The following is a 15,841-nucleotide window of genomic DNA, read 5'->3' as shown; positions in this document are numbered from 1 at the left end:
TTCAAATTCTGTTTAAAAATGATTAGGCAAAACAAAAACAAATAAACATTTAATTTAAATCCAATGTAAATACTATTTGTGTTTAAACATCTCATACATAAATGTGTTATTTTTACTTTACTGATTTTGAAACATTATAGCAAAGAAAATGCTGCAATGCAGAATCAATTCAAAAAGCTGCCAAAGGGAAACAATGTACTGTAACTTGTTTCATATATATCATCTATCACTCATGCTTAGGCTGTGTTGGTTGTCTGCAGCTTTGCACAAATGCTACACAATACACTGCATGCTGGAGAGCCTTAATAGCAGAAAATTCCCCTGCAAACCAATAGAGGGCGCCCTTGAATTTTGTTATTCACTCCAGTTGCCATAACAACGTACAGTAAAACATGCTACAGTGTACATGCATCTTTTTGCTGAATTGTAACTTTTATTAAACAGTTTTGGACATATTGAAGAAGTATATGTACAAATCGCTAATATATGTCTCTGGCAGTAAATGTGTTTCTAATACTTCAAAGTAACGTCCACAATATCAGACATTATTTTCTTTATGATAAAATACAATAATGCACACACTTTATTATAAAATAGCAACTGCATTTTTTAAATACAACCATTATTGTGACCGTAGTTCCACACCCTTTTAGGAAGCCAACTTATCAGAATGTAAGAGGGGGCACTTACCAATAGTTGAGACGACTGTTCCTACAAAGTACAGGGCTCCAGTGAAGTCCCACCTTGGTCTAAGGGCATCTGCCCTAATTCCTGCAGCCATGGCTGTTTCATAATCTCGAAGGAAGGACCGAAGCTCGGGGATGCCGATATTAAAGGACTGGCTAAAGTTTTTCAATATCCTATCCCAACGATCATGAGCCACAGTTTCAGATGGCCTTTCTATGGTTGAAAAGATTGTGGCTCCTGCTATCAGGTAGAGTACAATGAAAATGGCTAAAAGAAGGAATCGCCCGTTGTCTTCATTAAGTGGCAATAAGCAACAGCAGCCTTTAGTTCCCCTGCTAGACATCATCCAAATTTCAGCACCACTGGGCAGCTGGACAGCAACCAACACCTCATTGGGTAGAGAGGCATTGGACCACGCTTCATAAGGGAATAATCCAGAAAGAGTAATTCACCTAATTTTCGACAACTTCCCGAGACAGCAGATGCAAAACTTTAGCACTTTGTACTTTCTCATTTGGAATGATGTCTAGATTGATAATAATGTTTGGGTGATAGTTGGAAATCGACTCTCTGGGGAAAGCCCTTTGGAATCTTCAACATGTGATGGTTTTTTTTTGATGCCTGTACTGATTTAAAAAGAAAACAGTTATCAGCGACTCACCACATTGCAGTACATGGTTCTACATAGCAACTGAGATCTGGAGCACCCCAGTTCCCACAGAACATGCCTGCATGTATGTCAGTGATGGCTTTAATGGCACTTTGTAATGCTGCATTCTATAGTGATACTGTAATTATTTTGCTACACTACATGGTACCACATGTTGTTATTATAACATGTTCCACAGTCATATGTAAATGATTTAAAGTTCATTTGCACTGAGAGTACACTATATCATCCAAGTTATGACCTTCAATGTACATCCATATTAAATCACGTATACATTTGTATCCATTGCGTCCTGCTTCCTTAATAGTAGGGAATTTTAGACATTGCCAAACACATCCATTTCATCAATCTTCATTACATCCCAATACCGGTGACCTCTGCAGATACACAATATGAGCCTCTTCTTTGTTGTACCTTGGGTTACAAATAGTAAGGGGGCTCGAAAACTTTTGCATTGTGTGATTACAAAGGCAATGACAGAAAAGACAATTATGACTCACAAAGTTTCTCATTTTCCCTGTGAAATAACACATAATTAGTTTTAAGCTGAAGCGCTATAACCACAATATACCGTACATGATGTAATAAACATGCTGAATATATTAAGGACAAGCCTACATCATTTCAAGGAAGTGCAGCACATCGACATATGTTGGAGAAAAAAAAACTATAGAGAAACAAAAGCTGCAAAAAAAATAAAATAGCTACAAAATGTCAAATAATTAATATTGTTCTATGCAATAATGGGGTAGAAAATGCCAGGATACAGTTTATGCCAGGTTAATTGAAAAAAAAAAATCATATGTATTTACCTTGCGCCTTAGGTCTTCTATCTGAGCAGAATCCTTACTGCAGCCCAAACTATAATGTAGGAAGCGAGAAAAATATATTAAGGCGCTTTCTCTTAGTGGAAAGAATAGATGTATCTTCATGAAGGCAGAGCTGTGCTTTCGCCCATTTGCCTGGTTGCATAATCAGCTTAGTGTAGTTTCCCGTGCAGTTTGAAGGCTTGGCTCACTTCAGCACCTTGGAGAGTGCAGCACACTACACTGCGCACTGTTCCACTTAGGTCAGCAGTCAGCAATAACATTGAGAGCGACGGGGCGCTGGAGGCTTTACCACTAGATCCTCACCACACTGCTCCAGTCCTGTAGTACCATCAGCACGCTTGTTTCAGTGCTCAGTTCAGTTCAATGGTCTTCTCCTCTTGTCTTATGGCAGCAGGGTACGAATTGTCAATAACAGAAAATTAAAGAAATCAATGAGAAAATAGGGGCAATTATTCCTGCTTAGAATCTAGCGTTACATAGTAAGGTGCAGAGACAGTTCTTGGGATTAAAATAAAAAGCACACTGAACATATTTATAGAAGAATGTTCCTTTTGCAGGATCCAGACACAGAACTGATTGTACATATGTAGATATATAGATTGTACCACGGCAAGAGCTATTCAATTATATACTAAAAACCTTGTGTGCTGTTCTCAGTGATACACATTTAATTATATAGGCATCAGAGGCGTTCTCTGCAGGGCTATATGCATCCATTGAAAGAAATGCAGTGATATTTATTATGGAAAATATTTTTCACAGTTAAACTGAATCATTATTCCTAAATCCCTGGTTTCCAGCAAATGAATAAAGGAAATAAATAGTCAGGGGCAGCAATGCAATGTCAATGATCGTGGCTGCTATGCAGCTGATATCAATGTGCACTGCAGAAATATTATGCTTAATGTATAGCTTCCATCTAAAGTAATAATAATACAGTATTATTATTATTATTATTATTATTATTATTATTATTATTATTATTATTATTATTGTTGCAATTTTCTGCAAAAAGCAAAAACACTAAGTTTATTGAATTATAATCTTTTATAAATGGTTTCATACTCAAAGACAATTTAAATTTTAGAAAAGGTTGGATGGAAGTCCATTTTGAGACTCTGGCATTTTTTATTCCCATAAGAAATCTTAATCTGTGCTACATAATTGTGTTTTTTTTACCCTAAAATTGTTCAATAGAATATAGCAACTAATCATTAGCAATAATTGATCTAGAGTAATTTAGAGTAGTTTAGACAATGAAAGCCCAGTTGGTTGCTATGGGTTACTGTATGTCTGCACTTTTCTTGTAAATTCACCCAATCAATGTGGAATTGTGCACAAGAACACTTTCCAAATACACAATGTCACTTAATTAATTCAGTCACTCATATTAGACTATGGATTTCTATAAAATGGAGAAAATGATTATCTTGCATATAATGAATTAAAATACTCATCCCATGCTGCACTAAGCAATAACCTCTAGCATGCATACTCAAGAATGCCACATCAATCTAAATTATGTTTAATTGGATAAATTAGGCACATTTCATGTTGTTATTCTATGGGTGGGAGTTTTGATTCAATGTATATATCTTTACAGGGTAGCAGTACACTGATTCTGAGCAGATGGTGTGGGCTACTCATTGCATTCAAGTTGTATTCATTGTGTAATTTGATGAAATGATCTATTATTATATATATGATCAGGTAAAGAGCTAATCAGTCATCTTCAGACTGTTCAAATTAAAACCATAACATGACTAGTATTTTACAGTCGCCAGCCATGTGCGTCAATACAAAAACATGACTTATCAAGTCTAGAAGTATATTTACTAAACTGCGGGTTTGTAAAAGTGGAGATGTTGCCTATAGCAACCAATCAGATTCTAGCTGTCATTTTGTAGAATGTACTAAATAAATGCTAACTAAATTCTGATTGCTTGCTATAGGCAACATCTCTACTTTTTCAAACCTGCAGTTTAGTATATATACCCCTAGGTGTGTAGCCTAATACATGACTTATTAAGTCTAGGTGTGTAGCCTAATACATGACTTATCAAGTCTAGGTGTGTAGCCTAATACATGACTTATAAAGTCTATATATATATATATATAGCCTATTTTGGCCCTTTCTTTTTATAATTTATATGTAGATTAGTCTGTAGCATATGTACAGTACTAGATGCTAGTAGAAGGATAGAAAGAGGAGATATTCCCAATGTGAGCTGTGCTTATCAAAAGAACCATACTTACAGCGACAGTAATATGTCGATGAGTACAATCCCAACATCTATGAAATACAGACTTACCATAAAAGCGAGGGAGAACATTGCAGACACGCCGCCTATAAAGTCCGATAGCAGTAAATGCCAGCAGTGTGATTGTCGTTACGTTGCTGGTTTTAAGGGGGCAATGGCAGGACCCAATAACGTAACCCTTTTTAGGAGTATACAGGGTCCAGGTACTGGCATTGCCCCCTTAAAACTGGCAATGTGACAATAATCAAACTGACGGTATTTTCCGCTATTGGAATTTTTAGAAGCATGTCTGCAATGTTCTCCCTCGTTTTTATGGTAAGTCTGTATTTCATAGATGCCGGGATTGTACTCATTGGCATATTACTGTCGGTGTAAGTAATGTCGCACTTCTCCTCTTCGGTAAAGTGATTACCACGACTTAGCACATATATGCACATGTTCTAAACACTAATAAGTATGCTGGATGTATGAACTTCATTTGATATATAGGCGTCTTTGACACTAGAATATTCCCACATCAGAATCCTCAAACCATTTTGGGGGACCCTACTCTTTCCACTATTTAAATCTTAATCTGTGAGTTTATGCTTATCTCCTTATCTCCATACCCTCTGCCATTCCATTACAGCTCTGTTAAAAAATAAAGTATAACCTCCCCACTAAACTAGAGACAGCTGAAATTGCTTCCACATATTTAGGATAGTGCCCTGATAGGATTGCAAAAACACTGCAATGGCTTTCATCAGGGGTACTACTGTAACATCAATGCCCCACGTTTCTACACAGTAACTCTGCATAGCTGTCACTCAAACTCTGCCTGCTAAATTACAGGCTGCAGTGGAAGAGAAGAGAGCACGGTGAACACATTTTTATAAAAACTGTACTGATTTTGCATAGATTACATTAACTATATTTCAAATAGTTGCTTTACCTGCTCTCTAACAGAGTACTGTCTTGTTTGAACAAATAGTACTCTACACATACTATGGTGTTTCATTCGGTAACCAAAATTGATCTTTGATAGGTAGAAAGCAGGTAGAATACAACCAGTGGTCTGCTAGATTATGATGCAGGTCCAGGTTGGTCCCAAAACCAAGCAACCAAATTTGTACTTACTTCCACCATGCCCATATATGGTATAACATTTCAGGGGACACTAATATAACATGTGTCTGTGTATTATAGATGTAAAGGTGTTGTACTTATGTAAGTATAATTTTCTACATAACAATTAAAAATCAATATTATGTAGTGACCAGCACTGCTGTGCTTGAAATAGAGGTAAACCTTGCAGAGGTATGCAACAAACACATGGGGGTATATCTACTAAACTGCGGGTTTGAAAAAGTGGAGATGTTGCCTATAGCAACCAATCAGATTCTAGCTGTCATTTTGTAGAATGTACTAAATAAATGAAAGCTAGAATCTGATTGGTTACTATAGGCAACATCTCCACTTTTCCAAACCCACAGTTTAGTAAATCTAGCCCATAATGTCTGTTTTGTTGCTTGACTTCATTACTACACTACTGACATGTTTAAGTTTAGTATTGTACCTAGTAACGGTGACTTCTTAGTTAATCTAGCCCACAATTAAAGGTAATGAGGTGAACAAAAATCCTCTGGTCCTGCTGGTTTGAAAATAGGTGCAGTATGGTATGGACACCCATCCAAATGCCACGTAATTAGACCAAGTTAGTGGACATGAGTTGCTTTAATCGTTGGGTCTGTACAATTCCACATGTACAAAATAAATTCCACAATAGTGCATAAGCCCTTTACTGTTGGCGCCTTCTCTGTGCTAACTGAGAGCAGACAAAACAAGCACATTCTGACTCTCTTGATTACACATGTTAAGACCATTGTTAGAAAAAAGACATTCACGGGTTCTTATTTCCTCATCAACAGTGTGAAATGTATCTGCATTCAGTTCAGTTAGTGGCCATTGACAGATTATCATTTTCATGTAGCTTCACTTTTGTTCAGTGAAGTGTGCAGCGTCTGCGTCTATAAGCCCTTACAGGATTTAAAAACCTTGAATAAACTATTGTGCATAGGGCTGTGGAAAACGATTTAGCAGAATCCTCTGGTATATTGCAGTGTGAACTTTTCATTATCAGTTTGCAAATAATATAAGTATTTTGTTGTGCTATCTCTAGCATGGTTTTCTACAACCATTACTATGCAGACAGTAATGTAGAAATTGATCATAGATTGAGCTTCTCATTTTTAGCATGTTTGCTGTTAGTGAAGTTGTCTCAGCTTGTCTATTTGTCAATGCTCCAGCTGGCCAGCACCATTCAAAGTTGTACTTACCATTCAGTAGACATACCTACAGATCCCAGGACCCATACTGTTTTCTCTAGGCCTAATACTTCAAAAAGGAGAAGCAAATGGACTGTCCTTTGACAAAATACCATTATAACAATTTGACAGGTAGACATTATAAAATAAAATGACAGTTTTATGTCTCTGTAATCTAGCAGGTTAGGAGAGGACAAACAAGTATGTGAATGAGAAGAACAATCCTTAGGGTTTTATGTTCTATACGGGAGAGGGCAGGGATTGAGCGACAGTAGGGTGCGAGAAGTATGGGAAAAGGTAGGTGGGGAGAGAAGAGGGGAGAGAGCAAGTGTCTTATACGTTCTCAGGAACTGGAGAGTGGTAAGTATGGAACCAAGGAGTCCACACCTCCTGCTACTTAGGTACAGTATTTTTCAGAGGGGCAGTAATGTATTCCATTGAAGAAATATTCCTTATGTTGTTAAGCAGTTCATGTCTTGAGGGAGGCACAGGCTGTTTCCAAGCTCAGGCAATGAGCAATTGAGCTGCCTGGCATATATGTGCGATTAAGCAATTGGTAGGTTTGCTAAGACCAAGGATTGGCTGGTTAAGTGAGATCTTTAAAGGTGCCTTGGAGACTAGTACACCAGTTGCCTGGTGAACGATTTCAAGGGTGAGGACCCAGAAATACTGAATAACATTCCCATCAAATATGAAAAAAAGTACCTCTTCTGTCACCGAAGGCTACATATGGTGGAGTTTATGTGGAACCATATACCAACGAGTGTAAATTTTGTAATCATTTTCCTGAATACCTGCATTAATTGAGACCTTTCCAGCACAAATGACCATTCCTGATCAGGATGATCCCAAGGTCACGTTCCCACGCCTCTTCATGAGATGCAAGAGATTGGTCAGATGTGGCTGTGATCGAACAGTACATGAGTGAAATATTCTATTCCCTCTACGGCCGGCTGAATAAATACATTTACGTTCGAATGGGGAGAGCGTGCAGAGGTTTTTGGTCCGAGATTGAGACTGTATGAAACCTCAATTTGAATATATTGGAAATGTATTGATGGAGGAGGGTGACATGTGGTGAGTATAACTTCGTAGGATGCGGGGGCTGATTCACACATGATGTGGAGAAATCGGTTGACTTTGTGGGTTTTCCACCAGCAGGAGACTGAATCTGAATGACTTGGAGGGAACAGTGGATGAGAACATATTGGCGGCAGAGGGGACGGATAGGGGGCTAAGTCATGACGATGGTTGGCCATGGCCCAATTAGGTAGAGTGAAAGAGATAGAAGGGCATGTGTAGATCAAGGTAAGCCTACAATTCCCAGGGAGCCATGGCAAATGGTGTAAGGGTACATCTCCAGTTGGGGCGTTTTCTATATTGACCCATTTCTTGAGTCCCGAGTTGGTGTGCCAAGAGATAATATAACTGCGTTAAGTGGCTAGATAGTAATTGTGTAGTATTGGGAGACCAAGGCCTCCGGATTCCTTGGGTTTATAGAGTAGGGTTTTGCTCAATCTGGGTTTCCTTTCGCTTCATATGAAATGGTTACATGAAGATTGCAAGGATGCCAATGTGTATGCTGTGTAGTATCGGTACCGGAAGTGTTTGGAATAAGTATAGGAAGCATGGAAATACATTCATTTTAATAGCCTGAATTCTATTAACCCAGGAAATATACATTGGGTGCCATTTGGAAAGGTCCTTTTCAATGTTTTCCAGTAAAGTTGAATAATTTGAGTGATACAGCCCAGAGTAGTGTTTGGTGATATTCACCCCCAAATAGCGAATGTAGTGGGGACACCATTAAAAATTGTAAGGCAGCTGAAGGGGTTCCCGGGTCGGGTGTGGGATGTGAAGCAACAGAGCTTTGGACTTAACTAACCTATCCCAGTGTTGGAGTTGTCATTTGCCACTGTTCCATGCTGCTCCCATTAAAATACAATGTTGCAGTACATGACCAAAATGGTAAATTGGCAATATCTTTGGAAAATATTTATTGGGAAATATCAAAGCCCAATAATATCTGTAAATTCAGAATAGATCCAAAGCTGAAAATCCAACTGCATAAGGTTTTGCATTCAAATATGTCTTTGTCAAGGGGTAAAAGGTACACTACAATCTCTAAGAGAAAACATCTCTAGAGAAGACAAGTCTTACCAGTCAGCCTGCAAGAGAGGTCCTATAAATATAATATTCAATTAAGATTGTTTATTCATTTCAGTGTTAGACAATGCAGCTCCAGCTATCACATACAGTCTCTGACGATCCAAGCCACAGCCATGGCACACCAAATAGACAGACCCGCTACCTGAAAAAGTATTCCCACACTGCAGAGCGCCACTGGAGGAAATATCTTTACAATCTCGATTTCCTCCATCATTAATTCATCCTTTCATCTTGCAGCACTACCCTTTCTAATGCTAAACAAACTTCAAATCTCTAATATCGAACCCAGCGTCTAAGTCATGTCACCTCTTTGCCACCTTCAACACACTTTGCCCAACAGCACCTCCTCCCCCTTACTTCCTCACAGCCCATGATTTTGTCGCCTACTTCAAAGGCAAGATCAACATCACTCGACAAGATATTATATACATCTCAAATGAATACATCTCAAATCTCATATCAAAATACTCTCCCTCTCACCCTTTTAGATCTACCTCCGACTTGTGCCTTGTGACTCCTGCCTACAAGGTGTGCTGCTACCCACTTCCCTGCCAGGCCCAATCAGGCTTTCCCAAATCTTTAGATGCTCTCTGAAAACCCCTATCTTTAATAGAGCTTACCTTATCCCCGCTGATACTACTCACAGTAATGCACCCTCACAACCATCCGGATCTCCACTCTGAACCACACACTCCTCTTCTTTCAGGTGTGCTCTCTTCCCCTTAAAATGTAAGCTCTCTCATCAGCAGGGCCCTCCGTACCCTTTGTTTTCATGTCTGCATTTATTTTGTCTACCTTGCATGTCCCTGTATTATGTATGTCCCTGTTTCCCTTACTGTATGGCACTGTGGCGACTTATAAATCTATGATTATAATAATAATAATAATAATAGTAATAATAATAATAACTGCAAGAATGATATGGGAGTAACTGTGCCATAACTGAAAAATTTGTTGTATGAACTTAATTTCATATAGATGTGCGTTTTACACAATATTCTTGCATTAAAATGACAGGAACCTCAGATCATCATCTAATTCTCATTCTGTGGCCTCCTGCTGGCCCTTATTTTGATCCTCCTATCATGACTGCCTTCATCACATACAGCCATGCCCACACTAACATAAGCACAGGCGTGAGAAGAGGTCATTGTCTCCCAGAAGATCAGCATATGCCTTCCCTGAAATATTTTGTGCTGCCATGGAGAGGTTGTTCTTACCCTGCCAATATACAAACTGGGAACATATGGACAAGTTTGGGATAACATATTATTAAAAATAATGCACTATGTTCCTCGTAGAACAAAATAAAATAAAATGGATATAGGTCGCTGTCCCAAGGATCTTAGAAAATGGATTATACGTACAAAATGTCATCAAAATTCAATGGCCGAACAAATTAGAATTGAAGGGTATCATATTTAGACTTGTGTTGCTATGACTTAAAAACATAAACAATTTTTAGCTTAAACCCAAAACTAAGCCTGTGATCCACTCTTCACAGGTCCTTGGAGGCTGCACACTTGCATATCAAAAGCACAAAGGTTTAGTGTTTAGCACCTCTGCTCACAGCAGTGGGGTCATGAGTTCAATTCCCAACAATAGCCTTATCTGTATAGTGTTTGTATGTTCCACCACTGGGGGGCAAGGGGGCATATGTCCCATGGGCCTGTCTCATAGTGGGCTATCTTGGGCTGGGTCGCTAGGCCACCTGCATTTTTTTCTTTAAAATGCTCCTATTAGGCTGCTGAGTCTATTCTTGCCCATGGGTAAAATGTGCCAGGCCTCCTCTGCCCCCCCGTGTTTGTGTGGGTTTCCTCCTGATGTTCCGGTCTCCTCCCACACTCCAAAAACATATTAGTAGGTTAATTGACTGCTATTAAAATTGACCTTAGCCTCTCTCGGTCTGTGTGTGTATGTTAGGGAATTTAGACTATAAGATCCATTGGGACAAGGATTGATGTGAGTGAATTATTATTATTCTTATTATTATTATCCTTTATTTGTTTGGTGCCACAAGGGTTCCGCAGCGCCGTACACTGTACAAAGCAGTAGACTATACAGGGTAAGACATTACTGAACAATAAACAATAAATACCAAACTTCAGAGGCTCCAGGCAGGCTAATGCAGTAAGGACGGAGCAGAAGAACAGGTATGGATACAGGAGGGAAGAGGGCCCTGCTCAAGTGAGCTTACATCCTAAGGGAGGGTAAACAAGACTCAGGCACAAAGGGAGTCAGTTGATGCATATGGGAGGGAGAAGGGGCCGGGAGGAGAGAGGGGAATATGGGTTAGGTGGAAGGATGGTAGGCTTTAAGGAAGAGGTGAGTTTAAAGTGCTCGTTTGAAGGAGCTTAGATTGGGAGAGAGACGGATGGAGCGAGGGAGGTTGTTCCAGTGAAGGGGGGCTGCACGGGAGAAGTCCTGGATTCTGGAGTGGGAAGAGGTGACCAGGGTGGAGGAGATGCGACGGTCATTGGTCATTGGAATTCTCTGTACAGTGCTGCGGAATTAGTGGCTCCAGATAAATAGCTGATGATGATGATGGAACGTGAAATTTACTCACATATACAAATCAATACTTAGATAAGCCAAAAGCTTTCTGGAGCAAAGTACTGTGAACTGATTAAACAAAAAAAATGTACTTTTTGAACACAAGCACAAAATATATATGGTATATATAAAAAAGAACAGGTAAATAATATGTAGGAAAAAATACACCTTGCCAACTGCTCAGCTTGGGGCAAATCTATCATGCTTTGGGTTATATGGCAAAAGGTGGCACAGAAAAAACTATTCAGGTGGAAGGAAGAATGGATTCAAATAAATACCAACAAATTCCTAGCAGCGTAAGTGTAGAAATTGAAGCTAAAAAGAGATAGAATATTTCAGCAAGACAATGACCCAAATAATTAAAAAATCAACCATGAAATACTTACAGGAGTGAAAGATGAAGGTTTGGAAATGGCCGTCACAGTCCCCAGATTTAAATATTATTGCAAATCCGTGTGGAGATTTTAAACATGCAGTATATATAGATAGAGCCTAAGAATATTACTGAGCTAGAAGAATTCTGCAAAGCAGAGTAGGATAAAATGTATAAAGCAAGAATAGAAAGAATATATGCTCAATAGAATAAACCTTTAGAAGCTGTGATTTGTGCCAGAGAAGGTATCACTAAGTGCTGACTGACAGAGTGCCAATACTGCACATGCCATAGTAAATGTATTTTTTTTCAGTCTGTTAAATGGCAAATAAATACTATTAAAACATGTACTTAGAGGTACAGTAAAATGTGCAATTGACCAGAGATGCCCAAACCTTTGTATATAACTGTATATATGCACATGTACATGAACTGCTTATGGTAGTGGGATAATAACCAACATGTATCACTGAATCTGATCCAATGTGAATATCATTAACGATGTAGGCTTATAAACTTGAGATCAACAATGTGGGTTTTTTCTATATGATGTACGGAATTTGATTGTTGTTATGTGGCAAATGTTGAAAATCAGTATTAAAATTGTGACTTATTGGCGTTTACAGCTCTATTTGAGTAGATTTACCGTTCTTCAGATACTGATTCACTCCTGAGAAGATTTATTGCGTATTTTAGTATAAAGCTGAACTATAGCAATTGGTTAATTTGATGTATTTTGCATCCAGCTGTTAAATATTCTATAATCAAATAACAAAAATCACATTACTAATCTATTCATACATATTTTAAATGCCATGTCTTTAATTATAAAGCAAGAAGATTGCTACACACCAACTGCAGAATTGTGTATTTTTTCATCATTTCTCCATTTGTTATAGTTAGTTTAGTGGTGATTAGTAAGGTTAGAATGTGAATGTAATACTAGACACAAGTCATGGTGATAATATGGGTGCATTGCAGTTTACGTTAATGAGATTTGTTAATTAAGTGAAAATGAAGCAAGAAATTTGATCAGAGTAATGCTACCACATATTATTTTTTCCACCGTTCGACTACTCTTCCCTGCAGCATTCAATAATAGTAATAATAATAATAATAATAATAATGTGTATAAAAATAGAATGCTCAGCCGCAGCCTGGCTCAAATTGGGTTGCGTTCTATACTTTTAATGGACCTTTTCAGCGCAGAAGCATTTGGGGGATGCACATGTAAAGGGTCTGATTATGAGTTGGATGTAAGTCCATTTGTGCTGCATAAAAATATTCTTTGTTTTGAAACTTTTTATTTTGTTTTGAAATGTGAATTTTGAGTTACATGTAAAATGTACCTGTGGCCCTCTGCACCTGGAGAGGAGGATCCCGGGTTGTAAACACTATCAGTGCTATAACTGGGGCTGTTTGCCACTTTTTCAGGTGAACAATGGGCGTTGCATCCAAAAGTGGCTGCCAGTTAAAGGCTTGGGGGCATATTTACTAAACTGCGGGTTTGAAAAAGTGGAGATGTTGCCTATAGCAACCAATTTGATTCTAGCTGTCATTTTGTAGAATGTACTAAATAAATGATAACTAGAATCTGATTGGTTGCTATAGGCAACATCTCCACTTTTTCAAACCCGCAGTTTAGTTAATCTAGCCCTTGGTGTGCATACCCACCCATCACAATGTGAACTAGCCCCAGCCTATACAACACGGTGCTGAAGTCTCTAGAGAAATTGTGCAAATAAATACTAAATATACACACATTCATAAACCACTGTTATTAAAATAAAAACATCTTTCATCACCTACTGGACTACTTCAGGAAAGAAGATTAACTATGGATTAAGGAGTTTAATAAAATGGTTAACAAGGGGTGTATGTGAGGGTGTGTTTATTTTGAAACAATATTTTTACGCATGGATTGTGCTTTTTTCTATCATATAATATTGTGGAACTACATGTTCCAGTGGGCCCTGGTTGTCATGACATACTGGAGTTTGCCGGGGCAAAGGCATGCTTTGTTTGTAGTTCCATACGTGTTTAAGCATGCTTAAAAACTTAATATCTTCCAGGCCCTGCTGGGCTTTATGGTTCCACAATAGTATGTCATCATTTCTATTTCATATAATTATTCTGGCACCCAGCACACAGGTTACCAGGAAGAGCACCACTGCTATTCAGCACAGAGCTGGTTGGCCCTGGGATGAGGGGCTTTTCTTTGCAGGCCCAGTGTCAAGAATCCTGCATTTAGATGCAGAACTCTGTATCTTTCACTTTACAGAGTAGGTAATGTAAAGTCACTGACATGCAATCAGGTGATTGCTGACATTAGAGAGGAGGGAGAGTTGAACTCCCAAACAGTATATAAATCTGCTCTGCCTGTCATTCCCTACCAGAGTATCAGCATTGCCACAACTCTGGTCCTGATACCCAGTTTCTCTATGGAGCATTATGATGGGTGGATCCACACCAAGGGTCTCCCTGTTATTCCTGCCCAGGCAGACAACATGCTCATTGTTCTTCTGCTGTAGTGGTAATCAGCCCCAGTTATAGCACTAGTGCTGTTTATTCATTTAAGGAGGGAGCATGCTGTTTTAAAATGTATTTATTAATGTATTAATTATCTACAGCAAAGATGCGACAGTCATCATTGGCAAGTTGATGATGATGCCCATCGTATATTTGCGCTGGCTGCCAGAGCATAACATCTCATCTATATATTGTGTTTAAAATTGAACATAGATACATGCAAATACACATGCACAGCAATTTTTTTGCCATGTTTTGACACTTATGTTCGGACTGCAATTTTGCAGCCCACTCTAATTAGGCCCAAAATTGACACCTTTATACAAAGCAAATTTCATAAATCCAATTTATACTTTATTTATTTGTAAACTTTTACTGTGGAACGTTATTAGGTTGTATAGAGCAGAATTAAGTGATATTATAATGTTCTATCTTTTTTTTAATGATAATATATGCATTTGAATTGATGCCATATGGTCACAAAACCCTACCTGTCGTTGTTCCATTTGTTAGATATACTCTCTAGTAAAGTGTATCTAACATTTTCTTTGCTATGAGGGCAGGGGGACTTTAAATCTAAAACACTAGGCATTTAGGAAAAACTACACCGATGCATAACTCTTTTTATTTAAAACACTTTACTGTAATGCTTTTTTATTTAATTATTATGTTATTTTTTATTTTAATCTCCTATTTTATATTATCCTTCATTTCATCCTGCCTTCTTTTTTCACCTAGGTTATTTGGGGACGTTCAGTGGGGCTCCCCTTCACAAGAACACGATCTGCATGTTTCTTTCAAAAGCAGATTATGTATATTACCTCTGTCTCAGATCATCTTTCATCTATAATTATTTCTGCTGGGCTTATGCCATATAATTAGGTAATCATGATATTTTGCCGTGCTTTACAATTACTATATTTTCTTTTTGGATATGCAGTCAGGCACATAGCAAGATCTCATTACTGGCACTACTCCACATAAATCCACAGGAAATGTACTTTACTTTTCTACCTTGCTTGCTTTTATCTAAGTTGGTACCATTTGGTATCTTGCTTGTGTTATGTATTTGATACAGTGAATCAGGGATTTTTTCCTATTTTTAATTTTTTTTATTTTACTGATACCAAACCTTCATTTTCTAGAGTCAGGAGGGAGAGTAATGGTGCAAGGAGAGATCATTTTTCATCCATGATAGCATGTTTTTTCTCAACAGTATTGGAAATAGATTGGGGACAACATAAATCTGTTGTGATAAACTTAATTGAAGAGGATAAAACATGGTGAAAGAACTGAGACGTTTCGATGGGGGGGAACATTCCCTGGGGGGGAACCCTCCCTTCATCAAACATAAAGGGGACGACCCTCCCTTCATCAGACATAAAGGGGGGAACCCTCTCTTTATGTCTGATGAAGGGAGGGTTCCCCCCCTTATGACTTTGTTAAAATGGCCAAGGGATAACTGG

The 15,841-nt window shown here is 38.3% G+C and overlaps 1 protein-coding gene across 3 annotated transcripts in view; it reads right to left on the bottom strand.

The window, feature by feature from the left end:
* The window catches only part of KCNK12 (potassium two pore domain channel subfamily K member 12), a 148,870-nt gene extending 146,397 nt beyond the window's left edge, over nucleotides 1–2,473 (bottom strand). For all 3 annotated transcript variants that reach the window (XM_075200746.1, XM_075200744.1, XM_075200745.1), the window contains exons 1-2: nucleotides 2,170–2,473; nucleotides 691–1,313 (exon numbers count right to left, since the gene is read on the bottom strand). In XM_075200746.1, coding sequence (XP_075056847.1) covers nucleotides 691–1,033 — 343 coding nt within the window. In that variant the 5' untranslated portion in view covers nucleotides 1,034–1,313; nucleotides 2,170–2,473. The remainder of the gene's footprint in view (nucleotides 1–690; nucleotides 1,314–2,169) is intronic.
* Nucleotides 2,474–15,841: the final 13,368 nt, after the last annotated feature.

The sequence above is a fragment of the Mixophyes fleayi genome, chromosome 3, assembly GCF_038048845.1.
Source record: "Mixophyes fleayi isolate aMixFle1 chromosome 3, aMixFle1.hap1, whole genome shotgun sequence".
Classification (NCBI taxonomy): Eukaryota; Metazoa; Chordata; class Amphibia; order Anura; family Limnodynastidae; genus Mixophyes; species Mixophyes fleayi.
The sequence above is the reverse complement of the archived record's forward strand: the minus strand, read 5'-3'. Positions and strand labels throughout refer to the sequence as shown.